Source organism: Suricata suricatta, chromosome X (genome assembly GCF_006229205.1).
Source record: "Suricata suricatta isolate VVHF042 chromosome X, meerkat_22Aug2017_6uvM2_HiC, whole genome shotgun sequence".
NCBI lineage: Eukaryota > Metazoa > Chordata > Mammalia > Carnivora > Herpestidae > Suricata > Suricata suricatta.
In genome coordinates this window covers 29,728,564-29,753,649 of record NC_043717.1, presented here as the reverse complement: position 1 = coordinate 29,753,649, position 25,086 = coordinate 29,728,564, and the positions used below count along the sequence as shown (strand labels likewise).

Below are 25,086 nucleotides of genomic sequence, written 5' to 3'. Positions count from 1 at the left end.
CCGTCCAGGACCTCTGAGTCTCCTCTGGCACTGTCTTCTAAAAATACGTGGGCCCAATGGTACAGGCCTACAGGGAACCAGCTTCATCCGAGTTCCCAGTTCATGGGATGCCATAATTTACAATCAAGAGTGTTTGGATCCAATTTCAGGACCCTCACAGGACTCTTTGCTTTGACAGTTTTCTCGTTGGAACACTCCTAGAATGGAAGTTCAACTAAGATATGGCTATTGCAGGGCGGATGTAGACCAAGATTAATTATGCAGGCTGATGCATCCACGAATTCGTACACGAGACCCCTTAAGGTACCGGCTGCTGAAGCTGAAGGAAGAGAAGAGAGTGAGCACCGGGCCAGGGCCCAGCTATCCCGCGCTATCATATTCTAGGGCAAAAGTCCGAGGGGGCCAAGAATTCTAAATTCAAACCTGGTCTTACAGGCTGTTATAAAATGATATTTGTCGGGGTGAAATAACAGAATATAATCTATTTAAAAATTTGTTAGTTTGACTTACCACTTAAAAAATTTAGACATCGTACCTGGACTTCGGCCTGTAATTTTTGAGCTGGGACAATCTGGACCTGTCCTTTCCATCCCTACTCTACTCAGATGGAGCTCACCTGGAGCCCTTTCTTCACAGATGACCCTGGCAGTTCCCAGGGCTCGATAATTAAGGTAACCAAATATATCTAAATTTAACAGATTACAATTACTGAAGGAAATGAGGGAAATTATGGAGAATTTCTCTAATAAAGAATACATAATTTTATATAACAGCGACTAGAAGAAGTCAGTGTGATGTACAGTTTTTTAAAATAATCCATAAAATATGCTAGGCTCAGATCGTAGGAAAGGGCATGGTTGAGGCAATAAGGCAATACTGTTCTTTTGGCTAACTATCTCTGCAAACACAAAACCATAAAACTTACTGGTTTAAGGAAACAACCATCTGTTTGCTCATGCTTCTGTGTTCTGACCTCATTTGGGAAAGCTTATCTACTTTGTGTGGTATTAGCTGGGCTCACTCATAATTTGGGATGAGATCTGGGAATTCTGTTCATGAGCTCTCTAATCCATGAGACAAACCCAATGTTTCATACAGTACATGAACATTACTAGCAGCAAGGGGGCACCTGGGTGGCTCAGTCAGTGAAACGACTGACTTCAGCTCAGGTCATGATCTTGCAGTTTGTGAGTTTAAGCCCCGTGTCGGGCTCTGTGCTTGACAGCTAGCTCAGAGCCTGGAGCCTGCTTCGGATTCTGGGTCTCCCTCTTTCTCTGACCCTCCCCTGTTCCTGCTGTCTCTTTCTCTCTCTTTCAAAAATAAATAAAACATTTAAAAATTACAAAAAAATAACTAAACATTAAAAAATTAAAAAAAATGACTAGCAGCAAAAGAGAGCCCTAACATATAAATGGTTATCATATATCAGTTTCTTTCACATTCCGTAATTATCCACTGGCCAAAGCGAGTCACATGGTCAAGAGTAGGGTCAACAAGAGAGGAGACTACATAAAACACGTGTACAGCCAGATGGGGTCCACGTGAGCTTTACTGAGACAATCTACCATGTCTTAACTGCAAAAGAAGATGCATGTATAAAACTGGTAAGGTCAGAGTTAAAAATCCTGTTTCCTAGTTGCAGCTCCTTTCCTCTATCGTGTGAACTTAGGCAAACAAATTAAAGAGTTTTTTTTTTTGTTTTTTTTTTTTTTTTTAGAATGTAAGTTCTTAATCTGTTTAAATTAAGGAGTAAGACTTGATGACTGGCTTTTAAATACCTTATTTTTTGGCTTGGGGGGGCACTGTGTCTGAAAAATACTAAAGATAGAATCTCAATATATGAATATAAAGCAAAGTAACTTAGAGTTGATGTAGGTGACGTAGAATGAGAAACTTCCATTCTTGTGCAGAGCACCCTCCACAGACAGACAAAAGCATTTTCAAAGAACACTAGGGCTCTATAGAATCTAATTTGATTTAACTGACTTCTGTTAGGTTTCTTTCTGCCTTAATGTTTCATGGTTAGATGAAAGCACATCAGAACTAGGGAAGAGACTAAGTAATCCAGCCAAATGGTCATTATCTTCTAGAGTTAGTGACTTAAGTATATTAGCAAACATATCTTAATTCAGAAAATGAGTTATCAAGAAAATTACTATATTTATGATGTGAATTCATTTATATAAATGAATTTATAATAAATACTTATTTGTTGTAAATGAATGCATGAGTAATTATATTTTCAGAGAATTTTTGGCCCATTTGCTAATCTTACTTCCATCTACTACTAGGAAGTTTCAGCGTTGTTTTTTTTTTTTTTTCTGTTCTACAAATAAAAAGACCAAATCAAACACAACTGAGGATTTAACTCATTTCAGTTACTTTATTATGTTCTTATTGGAGTGCGGGCATCCACCTCACAAATACTCTGGTAAATGACAGATTCATTGTCTGCTAATGGCTGCTCATTACTGAGTGTCCTCATTTAATATCAGAAATATGAAGTGTGCCATAGACTCTCTATAAAAAAGAAAAGGATTCAGCAATTACAAATTTTAGAGTGTGCTTCACTTACTTTGTTAACTGTTTTTCTTGAGTAGTAGTGTAGTATCATACATTCAGGAAAAACTGTTTTTTGAAATGGCTTGCTGCTTAGATTATCAAATTTATGACACTATTACACAAAGTAAAAATTTCATAAAGCAATTTTTAAAATGATAAAGACCCATACATACTATAAGTGGACAAATTCAATTTTTGAAATACTGGTTAAAACGGATTTTGTCACTTCAGAAGAGGCTCAACCACTTTTGCTTTGCAATCACCAGCAAGATCTAAAATCATATAATATTTAAGGATGAAAAGAAAGAGATGGATTAAAAGACATAGAAAAAAGAAAGAAAGGAAGAAGGAAGGAGGATTAAAAAAAGAGAGAGGGGCACCTGGGTGGCTCACTCAGTTAAGCTTCTGACTGTGGCTCAGGTCATGATCTCATGTTTATGGGTTTGAGCCCCGAGTTGGGCTCTGTGCTGACAGCTCGGAGCCTGGAGCCTGCTTCCAATTCTGTGTCTCCCCCTCTGTGCCCCTCCCCGCTCATGCTGTCTCCTCTGTCTCAAAAATAAATAAAACATTAAAAAAAATTGAAAAAAAAAAAAAAGAGATAGAGGGAAGTAGGAATCAAGGAAGGCAAAAGAAGGTTTTCATGGATGCTAAGAAAACGAATGGCAAGCGGCCTTTTTCTCCTACCCAATTAAATGGCTGAGAGCACTGGACTTCTCTCCCCATGAAGTCTGTAAGTATCCGTGACCAAGAAAGACCAGGATGCAGTTTCCTGTCAGACTTTGCTAAAAGGCAATACCTGCATGTGCTCACAGCTCCCCAAAGCATAGGATGAAACCCAGAAAGAGACCAAAGTGCTGTAATAAGTAAATGGCAAAAACTGACAATTATTTCCAGCAGAGCCACGGTAGGCTTAATAGGGAGAGGAAAGCCTAATCTCATTAATTGTGTTGGTCAAGTCTAGTAGAGCTTTACTAATGTCCTGTCAGCTTGATCTTTCACTTACTGAAAGAAGTATAATAAATTCTCTCACTCTGCGGATCTGTTCATTTCTCCTTCCATATTTGTCAAATTTTGCTTTACACAGTTTAAGATTATGTGGTAAAGTGTAAATAAGTTGGAAAATTTCCCTACATTGGATGATTCTTTTTTAAATTAATACATTCATTTGCCTTAAAGTCTACTTAAGCTAATATATTTATGCCAGCTAATTTATGATTGCTATATACCTGGTGTACGTCTCCAGATATCTTACCAGGTAATTTTGTCAGTAGCATAAAGCTGCATTTCTCTTTCTATTCTGAAAATATCAACTCCCACCCTTTGGTCTGTTTATATTTATCATAATTAATGATCTATTTGTGTTGACATCTTTTGGACTCATCAACATTTTCTTTATTTCCTTTTATGCTTCTACTGGTTCAGAAATAATATATTCTATCTTTATATCTTCTTGGTTATCCCAAGTTTTCAGCATTTACGTTTTGTTAAAAATGTCTTAAAATAGTTCGAACCTCTTCCCTCTCCCAATACAAGAAGAGCCTTACATGTCTAAGGGCTTTCCCTTTCCCTCCCCCTCCCTCAGCTGGTAAAGTTATTTCCTAGTAATTGAGTTCACTTTGCTTTTAGAACACCTGAATTATTCATTAATATTTCCATAGCTAACACTCACTGAGATTTACACACATTTATTGATGATTACTGGATCCTAATTCTTTTTTCTGAACTCAATTTCCTTCTTTCCTAAATACGTTCTCCATTTGTTCTTTTAGCAAATATGTGAGTTTTAAATTGTCTCTGCCTCATTGTTGGATTGAAAATATTTTTATTTCATTCTTACTCTTGAGTGATAGTTTACTGGGATTTAAAATTCTAGGCTGACAGTTAATTTGCTTCAGCACTGTAATTCCATTGTCTTCTGGCTTCTGTTACCACTGTTGGGAATTGTGCCTTCAGTAGAATTTTTGTTCCTTTGAAAATAATGTGTCTTTCTCTCTCCTTGCTTTTCAGAATTTCTCTTTGCCTTCTACTGTTTTACTATAACTTGATTAAGTGAATTTAGGTGTCACTCTTTCATCTTCTACCATTAAAAAAAATCATTTCTGCCTTGTCTTTTCTCAGCTGCTCCTATAAAAAGGAGCTGGGCATCTATTCGAGGTGGCCACTTGTACTAGGTCTCATTCTCCTTTCGCTTGGCAGTGACTTCTTTGGTCTTAAACGTGGAGGTAGCTCAAAACATCCCCATGGGCCAATTTCCTGTATCCAATAAGCATCCATCTATGAGAGGTAAGGAGGATATTTCTTACATCCCTTGGCAGTTTTCAAATACTCTAGGAAAAACTGACGTTTTAGGAAATGGCATTATCTTCCTACTAATGGATGAACGCTCATGTCACCAGTAACATGCAGTACAAATCACTTGGATTCTTCTCACCTCCGTCACCACCACCAGATCTACCTGCTTGATTCTGATTCTATAAATCCTCGATAGAATGATGTTCCTCCATGTTTTCTCTTAAGGCTACAGTTATTTTAAGTCTAGGGGTTCGGATTCCCAAGAGGGATGCAGAGAAAGAAATGTTAAGAGGGCCACTTTAGAAAGTACTTCATATAGATTCACTCATTAGAAAAAAGTTTTTATAACACCTACTATGTGCCAGGAGGGATGTAATGAAGAGGCAGCTTCCTAGTTTACTGGGAGGTGCAGATAATAAATTTCTGAGGAAAAGACACAGCATAGGACTAGATTGTTTCCTCTTTATACTTAAATTTTATTTTAATTAGGTATGAGCTGTGGCGGCTATTAAATCTGTTTTTCAATCAGGCCGCATCAGCTCAGTAATTACTGGGAATTCCTTATAGGATTTATGTAAATGGGTGGCTGTTATCTTTCCTTTCCATTGCTAGTGAAGTTTTGAATTTCTGTATGTATTCATGGATCATTTAATGGAAAATTAGAAGAAAGCTTATTACGGAGGAGCAGCTTGCCAATATTTTAACTAGGAAGTTGTCTTTTCTAGATAATTTTTTAAGAAGACAAAATTTCCAAAAGAAATGAAATAAAATTTCTAATTAACCCCTCCGTGGGGAAGGAAGAAAGGGATTACTGACAGCAAAGTAACTGTCTTTTGCATTTCCGATTCTGAATACCATAAACTTTGTCTAATTGTCATGTGTTAAAAATAAAACCTGTTTTAGACAGAGTTGATTTTTAAGTTCTCGTAGACTGATATACTAAGAGTACAAATTAGTTTAAGCTGTTAGCAAGCCAATGAACAACAGGTTCTCTAGGACTTAAACTAGGGGAAAGGGCTTATCCAAGTTTTGATTAAATGTCTTCCTAAATGTATTACTGCACAGCATATGTTCACTATTGAAGATCTAATATAAAGATTAAGACGCTGTTTGAAGTTCACATTTGTTTTGCTTGCAGGCTCTATGTGCATAGATTTAAACAATAAAAGGCAAAGGGACACAGTGATAGAACTGGAAGTATCTTACAATAGAACTATAAGGAGAATATATTCACTGTCTTGGCTATTACAAGTATGTTGACTTGGTTATGGCAAATTATTTGACTTAAAATATATTTACTTTGATAATATAAGACACAATCTTGTTTCGTTATTGTATGGTGCAAAGTAAAAAGAAAGAACCTGGTGCTGGCAGATCCCCCAAATGTTAGGACTAGACACAGATTAGCAACTGAACCAGCTGGAAACTCTGGCTCTGGGAGGACTGGTACAGGAGGGCGAGTAGCTGAGAAAGGCAGGTTAGTCGAACATTTGTGCCTGGGATTTTCCAAAAAAAAGAAGTCAAATTATAATCAAGTATGTGAACCTGACACAAGAAAAACTAGGTCAGGCTGATGTCAGAGACCAGGTCTACAAGTCAAGAAAGACCCAGGATTCCAAGTTCAGAGGCAAGGTTCTTGTTTGAGGGACCCTGGGCTGTCCAGAACAAGGTAGAGTGTACTGGTACCTACGGAGGAGTGTGAAAACAACTAGCTAGGATTGTAAGAAATAAAGTCGAAATCTAGAGCTGGGTAGTGGAACACCAGTGACAGACGAAGATGCATCACAAGGACGGGATCATTCAAAGAAAGGGTCCGCGCCGCCAGATTAATATTACAGAAGTACTCAGGAGACTGCAGGCATGGCAGGGGAGACTGGCGGAGAGTGCAGATGGGCGCTTACATTCCAGGTCTCAGATGAGAACTGGCTCAGGACCTGCGATGAAGCATATGAGCAGAGATGGTAGGGAAAAGGGAGAGAAATCGGATATCGTCTGTGGAAGCTGCTGACGGTGTAACGAGAGGAATTCTTTAAAATATTAACAGTTGGGGCTGCCTGGCCAGCTCAGTTGGTTAAGTGTACGACTCCTGATTTCAGCTCAGGTCATGATCTCAAGGTTCAGGAGATCCAGGCCCACATCAGATTCTCTCTCTCCCCCTTTCTCGGCCCTGCCCCTGCTCACCTCACACACACACTCTCTCTCAAAATAAATAGATAAGCTTAACAGAATAAACTATTAACAGTAAGACAACATTGCTGTGTGGGGTACATTTCATGTGCTTCTTGAGATTCCGTTGGTTCCGCCCCCTCCAGGAACCTCAACCACTTGTCCCATTTCCTCCGGAACTAATGGAGCCAAGCCCTCGGCTGCTGCTTGACGGACAGGCAGGTCAGTCCCATGCTCAGAATTTCTGGCTCCTCTTGTCATGGTAGTGCATGGAGCCTGGCATTGTGTGGGGCCGGGAAGGCCATCTCAAAGCCTAGGACCATTAACTCCCATGGAGTAAAATCTGGCAAATAGGTACAGGAGACAGGAGGTAAAGATGGAGACAGAATTTCTTCCCTCCCTCTCCCACAGGGATGGCTCAGGGGCACTTTTCACACTGTTCTGCAAAAGTGACACCTGCCGAGCAGCCTGTCGCATCTATTCATGGAGGTTCAAGTGGACACTGAGAATGCAGCTCAAGCATCATTCACTGTTTTGCTTTCTATCCTCCCCTTCTTGTTTCTCTTGTTTCTCACTCTCAATGCCCTGAGTCTGCAACTCCCAAGTAAAGCATCAGTATATAATTTTTGCCTCAGGCTTCATTTTGTAGGGGACTCAAACAGACAATCACCAACCTAAGAATAAAGAGCAGTGTGACTTTTTAATGCGGCATTGCGTAATGGAAAAAGCAACAGACAAAGACTTTAGATTTGAGTGCTTACTCAGAAGCCTTGATGTGACTTCTTACAGAGCCTCCTAAAGGGATTTTAATTTTCTGGGACTGACTTTCTCCACTTGCAAAATGTAGATGTAAGGTGGTGGCATTACTCTGTACAGGAATGGTTTTTAACTCTAATACATGGATTAACTAGGACAATGATGTGGAAGGAGACTTTTATTTCATTTTTAAATGTTTATTTATTTAATATGAAAGAGAGAAACGGCGAGAGAGAGCGAAAGCGCACAGAAGATGGGCAGAGACAGAGGGAGAGAGAGAATCCAAAGCAAGTTCTACACTGTCAGCATATAGTCTGACACGGAGCGCAACCTCACAAACCACGAGATCATGACCTGAGCAAGAATCCAGAGTCAGATGTTTAGCCAACTCAGCCACCCAGGAGGCCCTGGAAGGAGACTATAAATAGAGGTTCCTAGACCTCTTCCCATCTGGGAGTGGTTCAGTAGGTCTAGAGTTGGCCCTGGAAGGTGTGGTTTGTAAAAGGTACCCAGGTGCCACTGTACAGCCAGATTTGGCAACTACCAGCAACGTGGAAAGAGCACAGGCTTTAGACACTGCACCTCTCAAATCACTTTCATTTGTGTCAGAAGCCCAGCTAAAACTAGCAGGAACCACAGAGGTAATGTTTTGACTTAATAACTGGCATGTACAAAGGGAATGACCACCTTTACAGTGACAGCATTCAGAGATGCACCTGAAATCGCAAGATGTCATTCATCTTTCTCTACGCTGACCTCATTCTTGGAGACTCTACCCACTTATGCCAGACTTCTATCCTCCCAGCTCGGCAGACCTAGGGAAAAATATCCCTTTTCCAGGGTGCTCGAGGGGCTCAGTCAGTTGAGTGTCCAACTTCTCCAGTCATGATCTTGCATTCGTGGGTTCAAGCCCCACAGTGGCTCTGTGCTGACACTCCAGAACCTGAAGCTTGCTTTGGATTCTGTCTCTCTCTCTCTGTCCCTCCCCTGTTGCATGCTCTCTCCCCCTCCCTTTCTCTCTCAAAAAATAAAATAAAATGTTGAAAAAGCATTTATTTAAATATCCCTTTTCCAAAATTCCAGCCAAGGTCCCAAGTCTGACTCTCCCTGAACCAACTCAAGCTCTGAAACAATTTCTGTAACCAGGTGAATCAACACTCCAGTGACTAGAAAGCAAAGTAGACAAGCACTTATCAGCTTGAATTGTGTATCACGTGCCCAATTACTGTCATTTCCACTAGTGTATATGCTTCCTTAGGACAAGGATTTAGTATGATTTCTTCATCATTTAAATCCCTTTAAAACAAATCCAAATGAATGAACGAAACTCTCCTACCTTGAAGTTCCTAACAAAAATAGATTTTAAAAAGTAACAAAACAAATGAAGAATGGAAGAGGTATAGATATTACAATTAAATGATACATTTTTAGGACAAATAATTAAATGAAATGCAGCACAGCTTAGATATGGATAATAATATAGATTATTAATTACATCATTCTTATTTTCTTAAATCATTTTTATATGTGAGAAAACGTGTCTATGCCCAGAAAAAACCCAATCCGAGCTATCACTCTTCCGCAGAAATTCTTTCCTAACATTTCCAGTAAGCATTTCCAGCTTTTTCTCTCCTTATTATCTTAAGATTTATTGGAATCACACAATTATAGTTCAAAGACTCTGATAAAGATTTATATATTACTGTATAATTTCCATCTCAAAAATCACAATGTTAACTGCAAGTATAAAATCTCTCTTCCTGGGGCACCTGGGTGGCTAAGTCAGTTAAGTGTCAGACTTGATTTTGGCTCAGGTCATGATCTCATGGGTGCGTGGCACTGAGCTGCCCCCCTCCCCACCCCGTGTTGGGCTCTGTGCTGACAGTGAGGAGCCTGCTTGGAATTTTCTTTCTTCTTCACTCCCACTTGCTTTCTCTCTCTCTCAAAATAAATAAATACAACTTAAAAAAAAATAAAATCTCTCTTTAGTCAGAGAAAGACAAATACAAGATGATCTCACTTATGTGTGGAATCTAAAAAACAAAACAAATGAACAAACAAAAAAAATAGAAGCAGACCCACAAATACACAGAACCAACTGATGGTTGCCAGAGGGGAGGGCGTGGGGGGTGGGCGAGATGGGTGGAGAGGAGTGGGGAGATCTAGGCTCTCAGCTGTGGGATGAATAAGTCACGGGGATGGAAGGTACAGCATAGAGAACCCTCAATGATACTGTAATTGTGTTGTACGGTGACGGAAGCGACACTTTCGGTAAGCAGAGGCCTGTAGAAGAGCACAGAGACTTGTTCAATCACTGTTATACACCTGAAAATAATGTTAACATCCTGTGTCAGGAATACTTCAATCAATCAATGTAAAATCTCTTTTTCTGAGAAAAACTAAGCTTCCTGGCTAGACATAAAATTTTTAAAACATGGTACATTTCTAAAGGGGAGTTTATACAAAAGGGACACACTCAGTGTTATAACCACCCGTAAGTGGGGCAAAGAAAATAATCGAAAACCTAGCCTGAAATGGAAAGAGATAGGAGTGAACGTTCTCAGCAGCTCGGTCATCCGCCCATTCTAGAGGCAGTGTGGGCCGAGGCCGGAGTGCAAGAGAACATGAGCCACTTGTCTAACTCAGCCAAAGAATCTGTCTGTGAACAGTGATGTGAACTGAGGACAATACTTTGATCAACAGGACTGATTCCAGTGCCCAGGAGTGTGATTAGGGAAGAGGAACAAAAGGTTCAGTTACTGCCCATGATCACATTCTCCAAAAGTGATGCCTATCACAATGACTCAGGACGAAAAGTATTACAGAAAGCAGGATAATCAATAAAATACAAATATCAATGGTCACACCTTGAAGTCCGTACATAAGGTATTAACACGTTTACCTTTTAAGTGCCCACTCAGCTGCCGACCACTAAAACTTGCATCATTTTTTCTTTCACTGCATAACCAGACCCCCACCCCCCACCTTTTCCTAATGTTAGATCCCAGCGACGCTTCCACATGAAGTCAGACAGTTAGGTGCACTGAGGCACCCTTCCGTATCCCAGATGTGGTGAGGAGGCACCTCTCTGAGAAAAGACAAGATGATTATTTCCTTTCACAAGGAGGTAATCACACCAAAATACTTATTAAAACACCAAAAACAAAGATCAAAATATTTTAACTATAAAGGACAAAATGAAAATTCAGATTCTATGTTTAATGGTAAAATAAAGAAATTTAGTAAAGGTAGACATGGTAAATAATTATAGATGTAATGCTGAAAAGAGGCTGACTTCAAATACCTTCAGTATGTTTTATTACATCTATATGATAGTACAATGGAATGTGCCACTAATTAGCATTCATTGCATTTAAATGAGTACTACTGTTGCCCACAAAGTTAAGAAAAAAATTCTATTTCAGACATTATTTTTCCACTGACTTTTATTTTTCAAAAATAAAGTTTTATACTCTGCTCTCACACACACACACACACACACACACACACACACACACACACACAGATGTAGCAGCGACAAGCAAAATTGCAAGATTTTCTAAACTATGTAAGTACACTTAAGTAATTACTTCGGTGATTTCTGAATTCCACGATTCTAAAGTTTGGTGTATTAAATTTAATATTAATTAAAAATCCCTTTTGAACCCCTATGCATGAAAATGGAAAATGAATTCATAAAATAAAACTGTGTTTTAATCTTGTTTTTCTGAAAAATAAGAAGAGTGACTTATACCAGAACCTTCAAATTATTAGAATAAAAATTGATCAACCAGGGAGATATGGCCATGTAATTATTTTCAATCAGATAAGATCTGTATGGAAACAACGGACTTAAAATATGAATGGCTGAAAGGTATAAACAGAGCTGACAATTATATATATCTAATATGTCGATCTAGTCACTAAAAATTTACAGATTATTTGGAACTAAAAACCAGAGGCTGGGCCTCTTTTATTTGAAACAATAAAAGTCAAAGGTTGGGTTAAGTTCTCCTATGCATAGTCATATTTCACAATGCCATGACCACTATCAGTACATCTAACTAGCTAGTTATCCAAAGAGGTAATACCCTGAGTCACAAGACAGACCGAAAGAATGAGCCACAGAAGAGTAACAACCAATAATGAAAATGTCACTCAGAGCATATGCCCCAAGGGTGGCAAACACTAGGTAATTATCCACATCTAATTTCTAAAAGACCAGAATCTTCTCTATTGTGTTCACTCCTATATCTTGGGTACCTTAACACTACTTATACATAGTAGGTTCTCAATAATATGTATTTGTTGACTGAAGTATCTCATATTCTAGCTTCTTTGTTCAAAGAGTGAATTATGCCACTATCGACTTGATTCTAGTTAAATTGCTTACCCTCTGTGTGTTTCAGTTTTCTCACCTATAAAATATGGGACTTGGGCTAAATCAAGAGCTTTCAAATTGTACTGATCAGAACCCCACCCTTCTGAGAATGTGCTTCATGAGCGACTTCTGGGTGTACAATAACCAGTGGGGAGAGGCCAAGCTGACTTAGTTCTGAAGCATCTTCCCTGGTTTTGAACAAAGCAGCTTTCCATGTACCTGATTTATATATTGGATATTTCATAATCTTTCAACCCCCCTCCCCAAACAACTATTGTTATTGTTAATATACTCTGAGACAGTGTGTCAAAAAAAATCTGGGGAAATTAGGAAATACTTTAAGATTAATGAAAATGAAGATGAAACATACAAAAACTTACAGAATTCAGCGTAAGTAGTAATTTATAGCTGTAAATCCCTATAAGGAATTTTATAACTATAAATGCCTATACATGGAGGAGGGTACTTGTTGGGATGAGCACTGGGTATTACATGGAAACCAATTTGAAAATAAACCATAAAAAAATAAATGAGAAAAAATGCCTATAATAAAGAAGAAAAGAAACCTGAAATCAAAAAACTAAACTTTCATGTTAAGACACAGAAAAAAGAAGAGTTACCTAAACTGAAAGAAAGAAGAATGAAAAAAATATTCAAAGAGAAATTAATGAAGTAGAGAAAACAACAGAAAGAAATCATTGAAACCAGAAGCTAGTTCTTTGAAAAGATCAACAAAATTGACAAACATTTAGCTAAATGGACCAAGAGAAAAAAATATTCAAATTATTAGAATTAGAAATGAAACTAGGAGCATTACTTCTGCCTTACAGAAAGAAAATGGAATGTGAAAGAATGGTATAAACAACCAAAATGCCAAAATTTACATAATTTAAACGACATAAATCACTGAAACTGATTCATAAGAGACACTATAAATAGAACTATATAGGGCACCTGGGTGGCTCAGTCAGTTACGCAAGCATCTCACTTCACCTCAGGTCATGATCTTGTGGTTTGTGAGTTCAAGCCCCACATCAGGCTCTGTATTGACAGAGCCTCTCCCTCTCCCTGACCCTCCCCCATTCATGCTCCCTCACTCTCTCTCTCTCTCTCTCTCTTCCAAAAATAAATAAACATTGAAAAATTAAAAAAAAATAAATAGATCTACACAAGAAGTAAAGATATTGAGTAAGTAACTAAAAATCTCCCAACAAAGAAAAGCCCATGACCAGATGACTCCCACTGGTGAAATACACCAAACACTTAAAGAATCAACATCAACCCCTCTGATATGCTTCCAAAAAATTAAAAGAGGAAGAAACATTTCCTAACTCATTCTATATAGTCAGTATTATCACACAGACATCATAAGAAAAGCTAAACACCAAAATTTCTTATTACTATAAAAGCAAAATTATCGATGAAATGCTAGCAAATAGAATTCAGTATCATATAGAAGAGTTATCAGCATTATTGTCTTGATGTGTCTGGGATGGTATAACAAAATACTATACACTATGTGGCTCATAAACAATACATTTATTTATCACAATTCTGAGGCTGAAAGTCCAAGAAGGAGGTATCAGCAGAGTCAGGACGTTCTTCTGGGTTTCAGATTTCTCTTTGTATCCTCCCATTAAAGATCACTCTGGGGTATCTTTTATGAGGATATTAATCCCATTCATAAGGGCTGTGTCTTCATGACCTAATTAATCAGCTTCCAAAGGCTATACTTCCTAATGCTATCATCTTGGCCATTAGGTTTTCAACATATGAATTCCGAAGAACCAAAAACATTTAGATCATGGCAATTACCAAATGGGATTTATCACAGGGATGAAAGATTGGTTTAACCTCCAAAAATCAATGGCTACAATATGCTATATGAATAAAACAGAAATATAAAAAACCTACATGTTCATCCCAATTATGGAGAAAAGAAGTTGAGAAAAATACAATACATTTTTATGAGAAAAGCACTTAACAAACTAGGAAAAGATGGGTAGTTCCTCAGCCTCATAGAGGGTATCTACGAAATGCTCATAACTATCATGATATTTAATGATTAAAGACTGGATACTCTGTCCATAAATTCAGGAAGAAGACAAGAATGTGTCATTTCTATTTAACATTGTGGTCAAGGTATTGGCCAGATAAATTATGTAAGAAAAAGAAATAAAAACAAACCATTTCAAAAGGGAAGATATAAGACCATCTCTATATGCATATAACATTATACTGTACACAGAAAATTCTAAGGAATCCAGTAAAACATATCAGAATTTAAAAAAATCAATTCATCAAGGTTATATGATATAATTTTAATATACAACATCAAACATATTTCTATACATTTGCAATGAATAATCTAAAAATGAAATTAGGAAAACAATTCCATTTATAATATCATGAAAAAGAATAAAATGCTTAGGAATATGTTTAACAAAAGAAGTGTAAAACTTATACTCTTAAAACTAAAACACTCTGTTGTTGAAAGGAATTAAGGGATATCTAAAAAAATGGAAAAATATTGCACGGTCATGAATCACAAGACTTAATATTGTTAAAATGACCATCTTCTCCAAATTGATTTATATATTCAATGCAATAACTATCAGGTGACCAGTTGGCTTGCTTGCAGAAATTGACAAGCTGAATCTAAAATTCATATGGAATTATGAGAATACCAGAAGAGCCAAATAATTTGGTTAAAAAGAACAATGGAGTAGGACCCACAATTTCTGATTTCAAAACTTACTGCAAAGCAAAAGTAGTCAGAAAAGTGTGGTACTGGCATAAGGAGAGACATATAGATCTATGGGATAAAACAGAGAATCCAGAAATAAACCATGTGTTTATGGTCAACTGGTTTTCAACAAGAGTATCAAGATAACTTAATGGAGAAAGAACTGTTTTTTTTCAACAAATGGTTCCAAGATCACTAGGACAGCCACATTCAAAAGAATGAAGTTAGACCCTTACCTCAAACAATATACAAATATTAACTCAAAATGGATGAGAGACCTAAATGTAAGGACTAAAGCTTTAAGATTCTTAGAAGAAAATAGAGCTAAATCTTCATGACCTCAAATTTGGCAATGGATCCTAAAGTATGACATCAAAAAGAAGAGCAACAAGATCAACAACAAAAATAGATAAATTAGACTTCATTAAAATTAACAACTATGCTTCAAAGAATACTACCAAGAACGTGGAACGACAACCCACAGAATAGAAGAAAATATTTGCAGATCATATATCTGATAAAGCATTGTATCTAGAATATAGATGGAACATTTGGGTAAAAGTTCTGAATAGACATTTATGCAAGTGATATGTAAATATCCAATAAGGACACGGAAAGAAGCTCAACATCCTGAGGCACCTGATTTGCAAGGAAACGCAAATCAAAATCATAACAAACACCATCTCTACCCACTAGGATCACTGACATTAAAAAGTCAGATAACAAGAGATGCTGATGATTTGGAGACACTGGGACCCTCACACACTGCTGGTGAAATGTAAAATGGCACAGCCACTTGGGAAAACAATCTGGCAGTTCCTCAAATGGTTAAGCATGGTTAGCATGTGAGCCAAAAGTTCTATTTAAGCTAAATATACACACCCAGGAAAAATGAAAACATATGTTCACCCCAAAAAATGTTTATAGCAGCATTATTCATGGTAGGCAAAAGGTAGAAGCAACTCAAACATTCATCAACTGATGAATGGATAACCCAGATGTGTTACAGTCATACAATGGAATACTATTTGGCCACTGAAAGGAATGAAGTTTGGATATATGATACAACATGGGTAAACTATAAAAACATTACACTAGGTAAAAGAAGCCAGTCATAAAACACCATGTATTACATTATTTCTTTTTATTTTTTTAAATTAAAAAAATTTTTTAATGTTTTATTTATTTTTTGAGAGAGAGAGAGACAGCATGAGCAGAGGAGGGTCTGAGAGAAAGGGAGACACAGAATCTGAAGACAGGCTCCAGGCTCTAAGCTGTCAGCACAGAGCCTGACGCAGGTCTCGAACCCACAAACCACGAGATCATGACATAAGCCGAAGCCAGATGCTCAACCGACTGGGCCACCCAGGTGCCCCATCTTTTATATGAAATCTCCAGAATAGACAAATCCACGTAGAGAGAAAGATTAATGACTGATTAGGGCTAAGGGGAAGGATAGATGACAGGGTGTGATAGCTGAAAGGTAATGAGTTTCTTTCTGAGGAGATATAAATGTTTTAAAATTGATTGGGGCAATGGTTACATGTATTTATGCATATATGTAAAACCACTGAATTACACACTTTAAATTGGTGAACTGCATGATATATGAATATCTCAATAAAGTTACTCTAAATGAAATACATTAATAGAAGAATAAAGTTTAAGATGAGTATAGGTAAATATCCTTTTATTTTTCACTTGATATAAATTCAAATTTATAAAGGTATTTACATAACAGGTATTGCCTTTTATGGTTATGATTACAAGTCTTCTCAGAAGGTAGGCCATAACAGAAACTATAACATTTATAATTAGATATAAACTTAAAGATCATAGATAGAAAATCTGGTTTTAGTTCTCCGTGATCTTATGAGATTTAAATGTAGTATCTGATTACTGATTTCCTTTTGGAATTTAATAATATTTTTATAGACATTAATTAGACTTGATGGCTTACAAATGTGGCAATCCTATATGAAAAATGCACTTGAATTATATTTCTAAGTGAATTAAATAAATTCTATTTCAAAAGGCCTTTGCAAATTTAAAAAGTTTTTACAAAAAAGCAATGTCATAAATATATCACCACAAATTTATAACTATTTTAAGAAAAATGAAGTAGAGCACGCTTTTAAGATTAGATGATTTGGTGATGTGAACAATAAGGTACAGTAGATTGCTTCCATTTAACTCAGCTTAATCATTAAAACTAACATTTAAACTGGTACTCTGTTAAATGAAATTTACTATTATTCTATTTGAAATGCATTTGTGGTTATTTGATATAATTCAGAGATATTGGGTTTATCTGTCCAAGAACATTTAATAAATTTTAAGCAGGAATTTGTGTTCATTTTTACTGCAACAATTCTGCAGTCTTAATTTTCACACTGAAGGATAATGTAGCTATTATGATGATGTATTTAATCCTTGTACAATGGACAGAACTACATATAGTGTTAGTTATTAATAATAAATTTTTAGTACAGTTTATAATCACATTACATATTAAAGGATTTAGTGAATATCTGTCACCGACTGGATCACTAGTTATTAGTGAGTCTTGAAGAATTAAGAAAATTGGAATCAAATGGGAGAAGGTTCAGACAGAGAACAGTGTTCCTGAAATATGTACTAATATGCTTGTCATATATCCCGAGAGAGAACAAGAAACTGAGTCAATATAAAGTACTAGAAACTGAAGAGATAATCATGGAAATGAGAGTTTTGAGCTTTGTAAGTGATCAACAAAACCAGCCTACAGCATTTTGCTTGAGTGTTCTTGCACCTGGTTTTCATGGGAGGCACAATATAAACACAGGACCCTCTATATTGGGGAGGTAAGTGCTTCTGGATCCACTGGAGTTTTCCTGTTTACTTCTACCCATTTAGGGTCCATCAAACTCTTCCTGTCCATAAATTTCAATATTCCCAGAACCATAGGTAAATGAGATTTTAAATCAAGATCTACAACCACGTAAAAGTTTAGGTTTTATGAGGCCTGAGGCTTTTAAAATTTAGGGACCTGCCTGAAAAGAAAGAATACAAAATTGCAAATATAAAACTAGGTACAGGGATTAAGAAGTGGGGTCAAAAAAGGATGAATAATAAAATTTATGGGTCTTTGGAATCATAGTAAATATGCCTCTGAAATCACTAAATATTTCAATAGTATTTCATGGTCAGATTTAATAGTTCCAGTGCCTAGAGGTGAAGTACTTTAAGGGTGACAAGACTAGACTATAATTAACGACCAACATTTAGTAGGTATATCATACACCATTTAAATTCTTAACATATGTTGTCTCATTAAATCTGCATTTCATCGAGAAGAGATAGAGGTGATTATGTTTTCCATTTGTGAAGTACTGATGAAGCCCTGAATCATGAATAGTGGGAATAGAAAAGGAGAAGGAAATAAGTTAAAGAAAATTGAGAACTACAAGATGAAATGCAGGCATGAGCTCAAAAAAGAGAAGTGTCAAGCAGATGCCCCTATTTCTAATATAAGGGAGAGGGTGGATATATGTCTCACCATATGAAAAGATCAAGATTATATAAGGAACAAATCAATGGAGAATAATAATACATTCATTTTGAATCTGAGAGACAAATTTTTTTGTATATATATTTGCACGTATCTACATCTATACATATATCTAGGTAGGAATGGCATATGCTTCTGAATATCTGAGTTGAAAACAGAAGGAAAAAACTGGAATAGAAATAAATGTTAGTGATTTTAATGGCAGTTTTAACTACTGGAGTGTACAAAATCCCCTCTGGGATACATTAGAAGTAATAATGGCCGCAGTAGGACAAAGAGAACCTTGAAGACTCCCATATTGATGGAGTAAACAGAAGAACTCACAAAAAGACTAAGCAGAAATCTTGTCAAGGGGATGGAGAAGAAATGCAGGGAACACGGTTAAAGCCTTATGTCAAATGTCTAGAAGTCTGAGTAGATGCCTAATTATACAGGTTCGATGTAATAGAGATCCAGTAAGCTGTAGACTGAGAACGGTCCATTGGCTTTGGTAATTAGAAAGCAACTGCCCATTTTACTACAGTGGTAGAACAAAAGCCAGATTTGAGAGGGTGAGAACTACTCATGCAAGAATACAAACTGCAAATACAGATCTTTCTCCTGAAAAGTATGTTTGTCATGGGAAAGGTATGGATTTCTTTAGTTTCTGAAGCCTGAGAAAGTTTAAGAGTTGAAAATGAAGAAATTGCTCTCAAAGAAGGAGGAGCTGTGACAAATGATGGAGAAGAGCCCAAGAGCAGGCTATCTGGGATAAGACAAAGAGTACACTACACACAGCAAGGTTGAGAGTAGAATCCTACTGTGTGGAGACTCAGAAGGATGTGGTAAGGGGGTTAAGGAAAAGTGTGTGCTTATTTAGGCCCTTTGTCCTCTATGACAGAGGTGACAGAGTCATTTGCCCAGTGAAGGATGGAGATGGGTAAGGACTGGAGTAAAGAGGATGTTTGAGAAGGCTAAAAACTGCATGGAATGTTGGGAGCCATACTAGAGTCTTCGGATATGCAGTAATAGCCATTGTGACTCATTAGAAATTTCAAAACGGTAAAAACTGATAGGAAAAATTTATATGAATGGGCAGAAGACAGCCACTTTCAATACCTCACAACTAGTTCCAGGGCGCCTGGGTGGCTCAGTCGGTTAAGTGGCCAACTTCGACTCAGGTCATGATGTCGCAGTTAGTTTGAGGCCGGCGTTGGACTCTGTGCTGACAGCTCAGAGCCTGCAGACTTCATCAGATTCTGGGTCTCCCTCTCTCTTGACCCTTCTCCCACTTGTATTCATTCTCTGTCTCTCTCTCAAAAATAAATAAAATATTTTAAGAAAACCCCAAAATCCCATTCCTTTTGATGATTTTAGAACTTCAAGAGACAGTAAAAATGACCCTACTTGCACTTCTTTCCTGAAATTAGCAGGAACACTGGGCTATCACTACTTCTCCTGATACATGCTTGCCATTTCCTGCTTTCTCTACGCCACCCATGAAAAATAAGATTTAGGGGCACCTGGCTGGCTCAGTCTATAGAACACGTGACCCTTGATCTCAGGGTTCAAGCCCCACATTGGGTGCACAGATTACTTAAAAAATATTTTTTAAAACAAGATTTGTTTCTATATTACTATATTTATCACTAGGAATTTGCTTGTTTGTTTTCTTCAAAATGTCTTATATCACAAACATAAGCTTTTTATATGCTTAACTCTACTATTCTTTCTCCCAAATTCTAATAGAATGTTATCTGTTAAACTTAAAATGCATCTGTTTTTTCCTTTTCATTAATCATGACCACCACTCATCAATAGAATGTACACTGTTGAGGCAGTATATTTTATTCAACCTGCTATTATCCTGAGTTAGAATAATATGTTTTCGTAAACTTAATCTATTTAAATGTATGCTGAAGAAGGCTGAAACAGAAACCTGGGCTGCAAGCTTCCTCTACAAAGTGAACTGCATAGACAATCAAGTTAGACAAGAACCACAATATGCAAATCACATTTTAAAACTTTTCTGCATATTTTAAAAAACTTACGGTTCAATTTTTCTTAATTCTCACAATAATCTTCTTACTCAAATAAATGGACAGTTAACAATTATATGAAAGAAAATGAATAGCCTTTGAAAATGATCTAAGTGAAAGCTTTTTAAATATAAATAACTTCATACTTATTTATAATTTAATAGCATTTTAATATGCCAATTTTCATCATTTTGCCCAAAAGAAGTGATGCTCAACTGTGTTGAGCGAATGGCTGAATAAGTGAATTGTCTGGACTGGGCATCCTAGCTGGGCTTATAATACACAGTTTTATCCAGTTATCTCAAAGGAGTAAAAAATTACCATAATAAATTCTCCATTTAAAAATTTAATAGAACAGGGGCACCTGGGTGGCTCAGTTGGTTAAGCATCTGGTTCTTGATTTCAGCTCAGGTCGTCATCTCATGGTTAGTGAGGTCAAGGTTCACAACAAGCTCTGTGCTGACACCACGAGGCCTACTTGGGATTCTCTCTCTCTCTGTCTCTCTCTCCCTCTCTCTCACAATAAATAAGCATTTTAAAAAAGTTAACAGTACACTGAAAAGATTTTTTTTAAAAAGAGCCAGCAATTTCACTTAAGAGCTGTCACCAGCCTGACAGCTAATGAGTCAAACATGCCCTCAAAGTTACTGCGTAAACTCAAGTTTCTCTCTTTATTTTTTTGATTTTTAATGTTTAGACAGGGAATCTACTCTCCAGTCTGTGGTAGGCTGTATCATCCCTCTTGTTTTAGACCAGACCTAATTAATAAATCCTTGTTATGTGCTTGGTCACTTAGCATTTGAATCTTGGATCTGAAATTTCCTAGGAAGGCAAAATAAACAGATTATCTTGTGATGTTATGATTTGTAACCATCTTTTGGATTTAGAAATATTTTATAGTTAACACAAAGCCACAGGAGGGGCACCTGGGTGCCTCAGTGTTCAAGTGTCTGACTTCAGCTCAGGTCATGATCTCATAGTTCATGGGTTCCCGCCTTGTATTGGGCTCTGCACTGACAGTCCAGAGCCTGCTTGGGATTCTCTCTCTCTCCCCCTCTCTCTCTGTTTGCCCCTGCCCCTGCTCCACATGTATGCATTCTCTCTCTCAAAATAAATAAATAAGCTTTAAAAAGAAAGCAACAGGAAAAGAACAAAGGAAAATTTAACAAAACTCAAGTTATCAACAATATAAAGTAGAATCCATGACACTGGAATTGGGACACATTGTAGGAGTAGCCCTAGTAAAGAAATTACAATCCTATTTTTGTCTACCAGCTTGGAAAGAAGTGAAAAGAAAACAAATTAATTTTGGATACTTTAAGGTGATTAGTCACAGTGTTTACATTTTATTGCTTGTATTTAATAATGTAAATTTATTAATATTCTATTAAATCTAGGTTGGTCCTTCATAATTACAATAACAGAATAAAAGGGAATCAGGAGACCAAGTATTTAACTACTAAAGGTCCTAGTCCAGATCAGAGATAAATTACTCACAAATAACATACTGTTCTCCTCTGAAACGTTCTTTGCCACCAATCTCTCTCCTATCCTTAGAAGCTAACCTGAGCCTCAACTCCAGCACAACTGCTATAACCTAGTTCACTGTAAAAGCGAGAGTTCACCTTCCTCAAAGTGCACTTACTATATGTATTGGGCAACCACTCCTTAACAAAGAGTAATAACAGGTCTGCAAATTTCAGTATTGGCTACTTAGCACTTAAATTCAGTACATAATTTAGATTATTGTGATACAGTATATTGGCTATTTATAGTACAAAACATTCAATAACTAGTATATATGTACACTGAACTATCTCTTCAATTATATTATGAACATCCTATTAGTAGAGGTAATGTCTCTAAATTTTAGGATTTCACAGCACCTGAGACAGAACAAAATATTGCAGTCCACATGTGACTGATTACCTGTTTTATTTGCTGATTTCATTCCTTGAGGCTGAGTCAACTTAGCTTGAGTTTCTGGAACCTGAGGAATGTAGATTTTCTTGGGGATATCAAAATATTCTGGAAGGCTCAGTTCTGCTGTGTATAAAATGAACTTAGGCTTCCTCAACTTTGAGGTAGTGAAGAGCATACAAGTCTGCAAATAAAAAGAATATAATTGGAATGTAATTCTTTTAGCCTTTACCTCCAAAACACACACAAAAAAGCATTATGTATTTACACCCTTTATTTGTAAAAAGTAAAAAATCAACCAATGGATTGAATGTGTTCATTTCTTTAGACACAGTGTTATTTAAATGGTGGAAGAGAAGACCAACATGTTTTATGCAATCAATGGACTCATCCTTTATTAAGAGGTGCTCAATGCCCCTTGCTGTAATCCTCTCAGTGTTGAAAAATTCATTGCTTCGGGGGAAAAACCAATTCCACAGGTTAATGGCATTGAGAAAGTACTTCCCTCCTTGAGTTGATCCCTGTGCTGCTTAACATCTAACCCATCAGGTCTAGTTCTTATCAGAAGTACAATTAGGGGTGCTGGGTGACTCAGTCGGTTGAGCATGTGACTCTTGATTTTGGCTCACAGTTGTCAGATGGTGACCCCTGTCGGGCTCCCTGCCGGGTGTGGGGCCAGCTCAGGGTTCTCCCTCTCCCTCTGCCCCTCCCTTGCTCATTCTCTCTCTGTCAAAAAAAAAAAAGTACAGTTAGTTCCCCTTGGTAACGACAATTTTGTGAGTATATGTGTGTGTATGCATATATACATATGTATAAAATTAGGTCCTACCCTTCCATAGACACCCAAACATACCTTTTTTTCTTTCTCCTTCTCCCATTCCAAACATACATTTTACACAGTTTGATATTTTTAGTTCCGTCAGCCACTACTTATATAACGGGAGTTACAACAACTCCCCATTGCGCATATGCTCCTCAAGACACAATCTAGTTCAATATTGTCCTTCCTAAAATGGAACAATGAAGAGAGAGCTGGCTCTCTAGGTGTGAATCAACGAATGCAAAGCACAGAGGTAGGCAAGCATTGATTTTTATTGGGATGTTCTACTGGTAACCACATAGTACAGCCCAATGGTTAGACCATGTACACTTGAAGGCAGAGTAACCTGCATTTATAACCCAACTCTAAGTAAGCTCGGTCAGGCTATAATGAAAGCCACAAAGCCTTCATTTGTAAAATGTGGGCAATAATAGTATACAGTGCCTATACCTGGAGTGACTATTTAAAACGAACACAGGATCCAGGTCCCTGGAGCATAGGTTGAGTACTTGTGTTGGCTATTAGTAGCATCACTGTGACCATCATCATCATGATCATTACTCAGCAAAAACATGTTAGTGCCATTACCAGTTTTCTCATTCACCGGGTTTCTCTATAAACTTCACAAGGATTTTTTTTCTCACAAAGTAACATTTTTCAACAACTTTATTTTGGAAATCAAAATCATAGTAATTAAAAAACAAATTAATTCATTTACATTTATCATTGTTTGTGTTTGGTTCATTTTTCTAGTCACTGGGAACAAATTATCTATTCACATCACCAATTAGCTCTTTAATCTAAATGTCTATCATCTGCTTTCTATACCTTTATGTCATTAAGTCATGGCATACTGACATAGACTCTCTACTTGGTGAAACTCTAGTTAGAGTCCTCCAAGCCCTCTCCCCTGTAGGCCTCCACCTTGGTCTACAATAACTGCACATTTTCAGTACAAATGATGTTTTCTACCCCCTTCCCTCCCTTTCTCTTTCTTTCTCACACACACAGACTTGAACAAGCACAGACATGGTTTCTAACAGTTCAAGGCCATATACCTAGGATGATCCCAGTTCCCCTTAAAGTGCCTACCCGAGGGAGCTCAGTACTGCCACGAGAATATACTGTTTGTTCCAGCTGAAACCTGGTGATCGGTGGATACACCCGTCAATCCCATCTTAGAACACTTACTTTAAAAAGCTTGCTATTATACATCCTTTCTTCCTCCTCCACCCATTGCACTCTCCCCCTTTTTCTCTCTCCTTTGAGATGTAAGGTTTCTACCACTCAGAAGTGTCTGCCCAAGCACCTCAGAATGCAAAAAACATTCAAGGTGACAGTGATCCCAGCCAGGTAGGTACTTCGTTCTAATGTGCATCGCTACCTCCAGTTAAAGAGACCCTAGAAGTTCGTTTCCCCTGCAGATAAGCATCAGTGAACAAATCCAGATCATATCGACAAAACCCCTCCCACTTAGAAATGTACACTTTCCTGATTATGCTCAATGTTAAGTAACCAGCTTATTATCCCTCCTTACTTTCTCATCCTCCCTTTAAAACTCTGTTTCCTCTGCACGAATTTACATTCATTTCAGGCCGGATCTTTCTCCCTGTTGCAACAGTTACTGAATAAAGTCTGTCCTTATTGCCCTAACTAGTATTTAGCTTTTTTTGTTTTTATCTTTGACAGTATCATGATTTAGAGTACACTTAAATTATGCAAATGCAAAAACCATTTTCTTTACCATTCTGAATCCTCTCCACGGAGATCTTTTAGATTTCCTTGTTTTTAATGTTTATTTATTTGTTTTGAGAGAAAGAGAAAGAAAGAGAGAGAAAACAACTGGTGAAGAGCTGGAGAAAGGGAGAGAGAGAA

The 25,086-nt window shown here is 37.2% G+C and overlaps 1 protein-coding gene across 1 annotated transcript in view; it reads right to left on the bottom strand.

The window, feature by feature from the left end:
* The window catches only part of CFAP47 (cilia and flagella associated protein 47), a 493,477-nt gene that overhangs the window by 191,921 nt on the left and 276,470 nt on the right, over positions 1–25,086 (bottom strand). Inside the window, exon 45 of the mRNA XM_029929640.1 lies at positions 22,401–22,575. Coding sequence (XP_029785500.1) covers positions 22,401–22,575 — 175 coding nt within the window. The remainder of the gene's footprint in view (positions 1–22,400; positions 22,576–25,086) is intronic.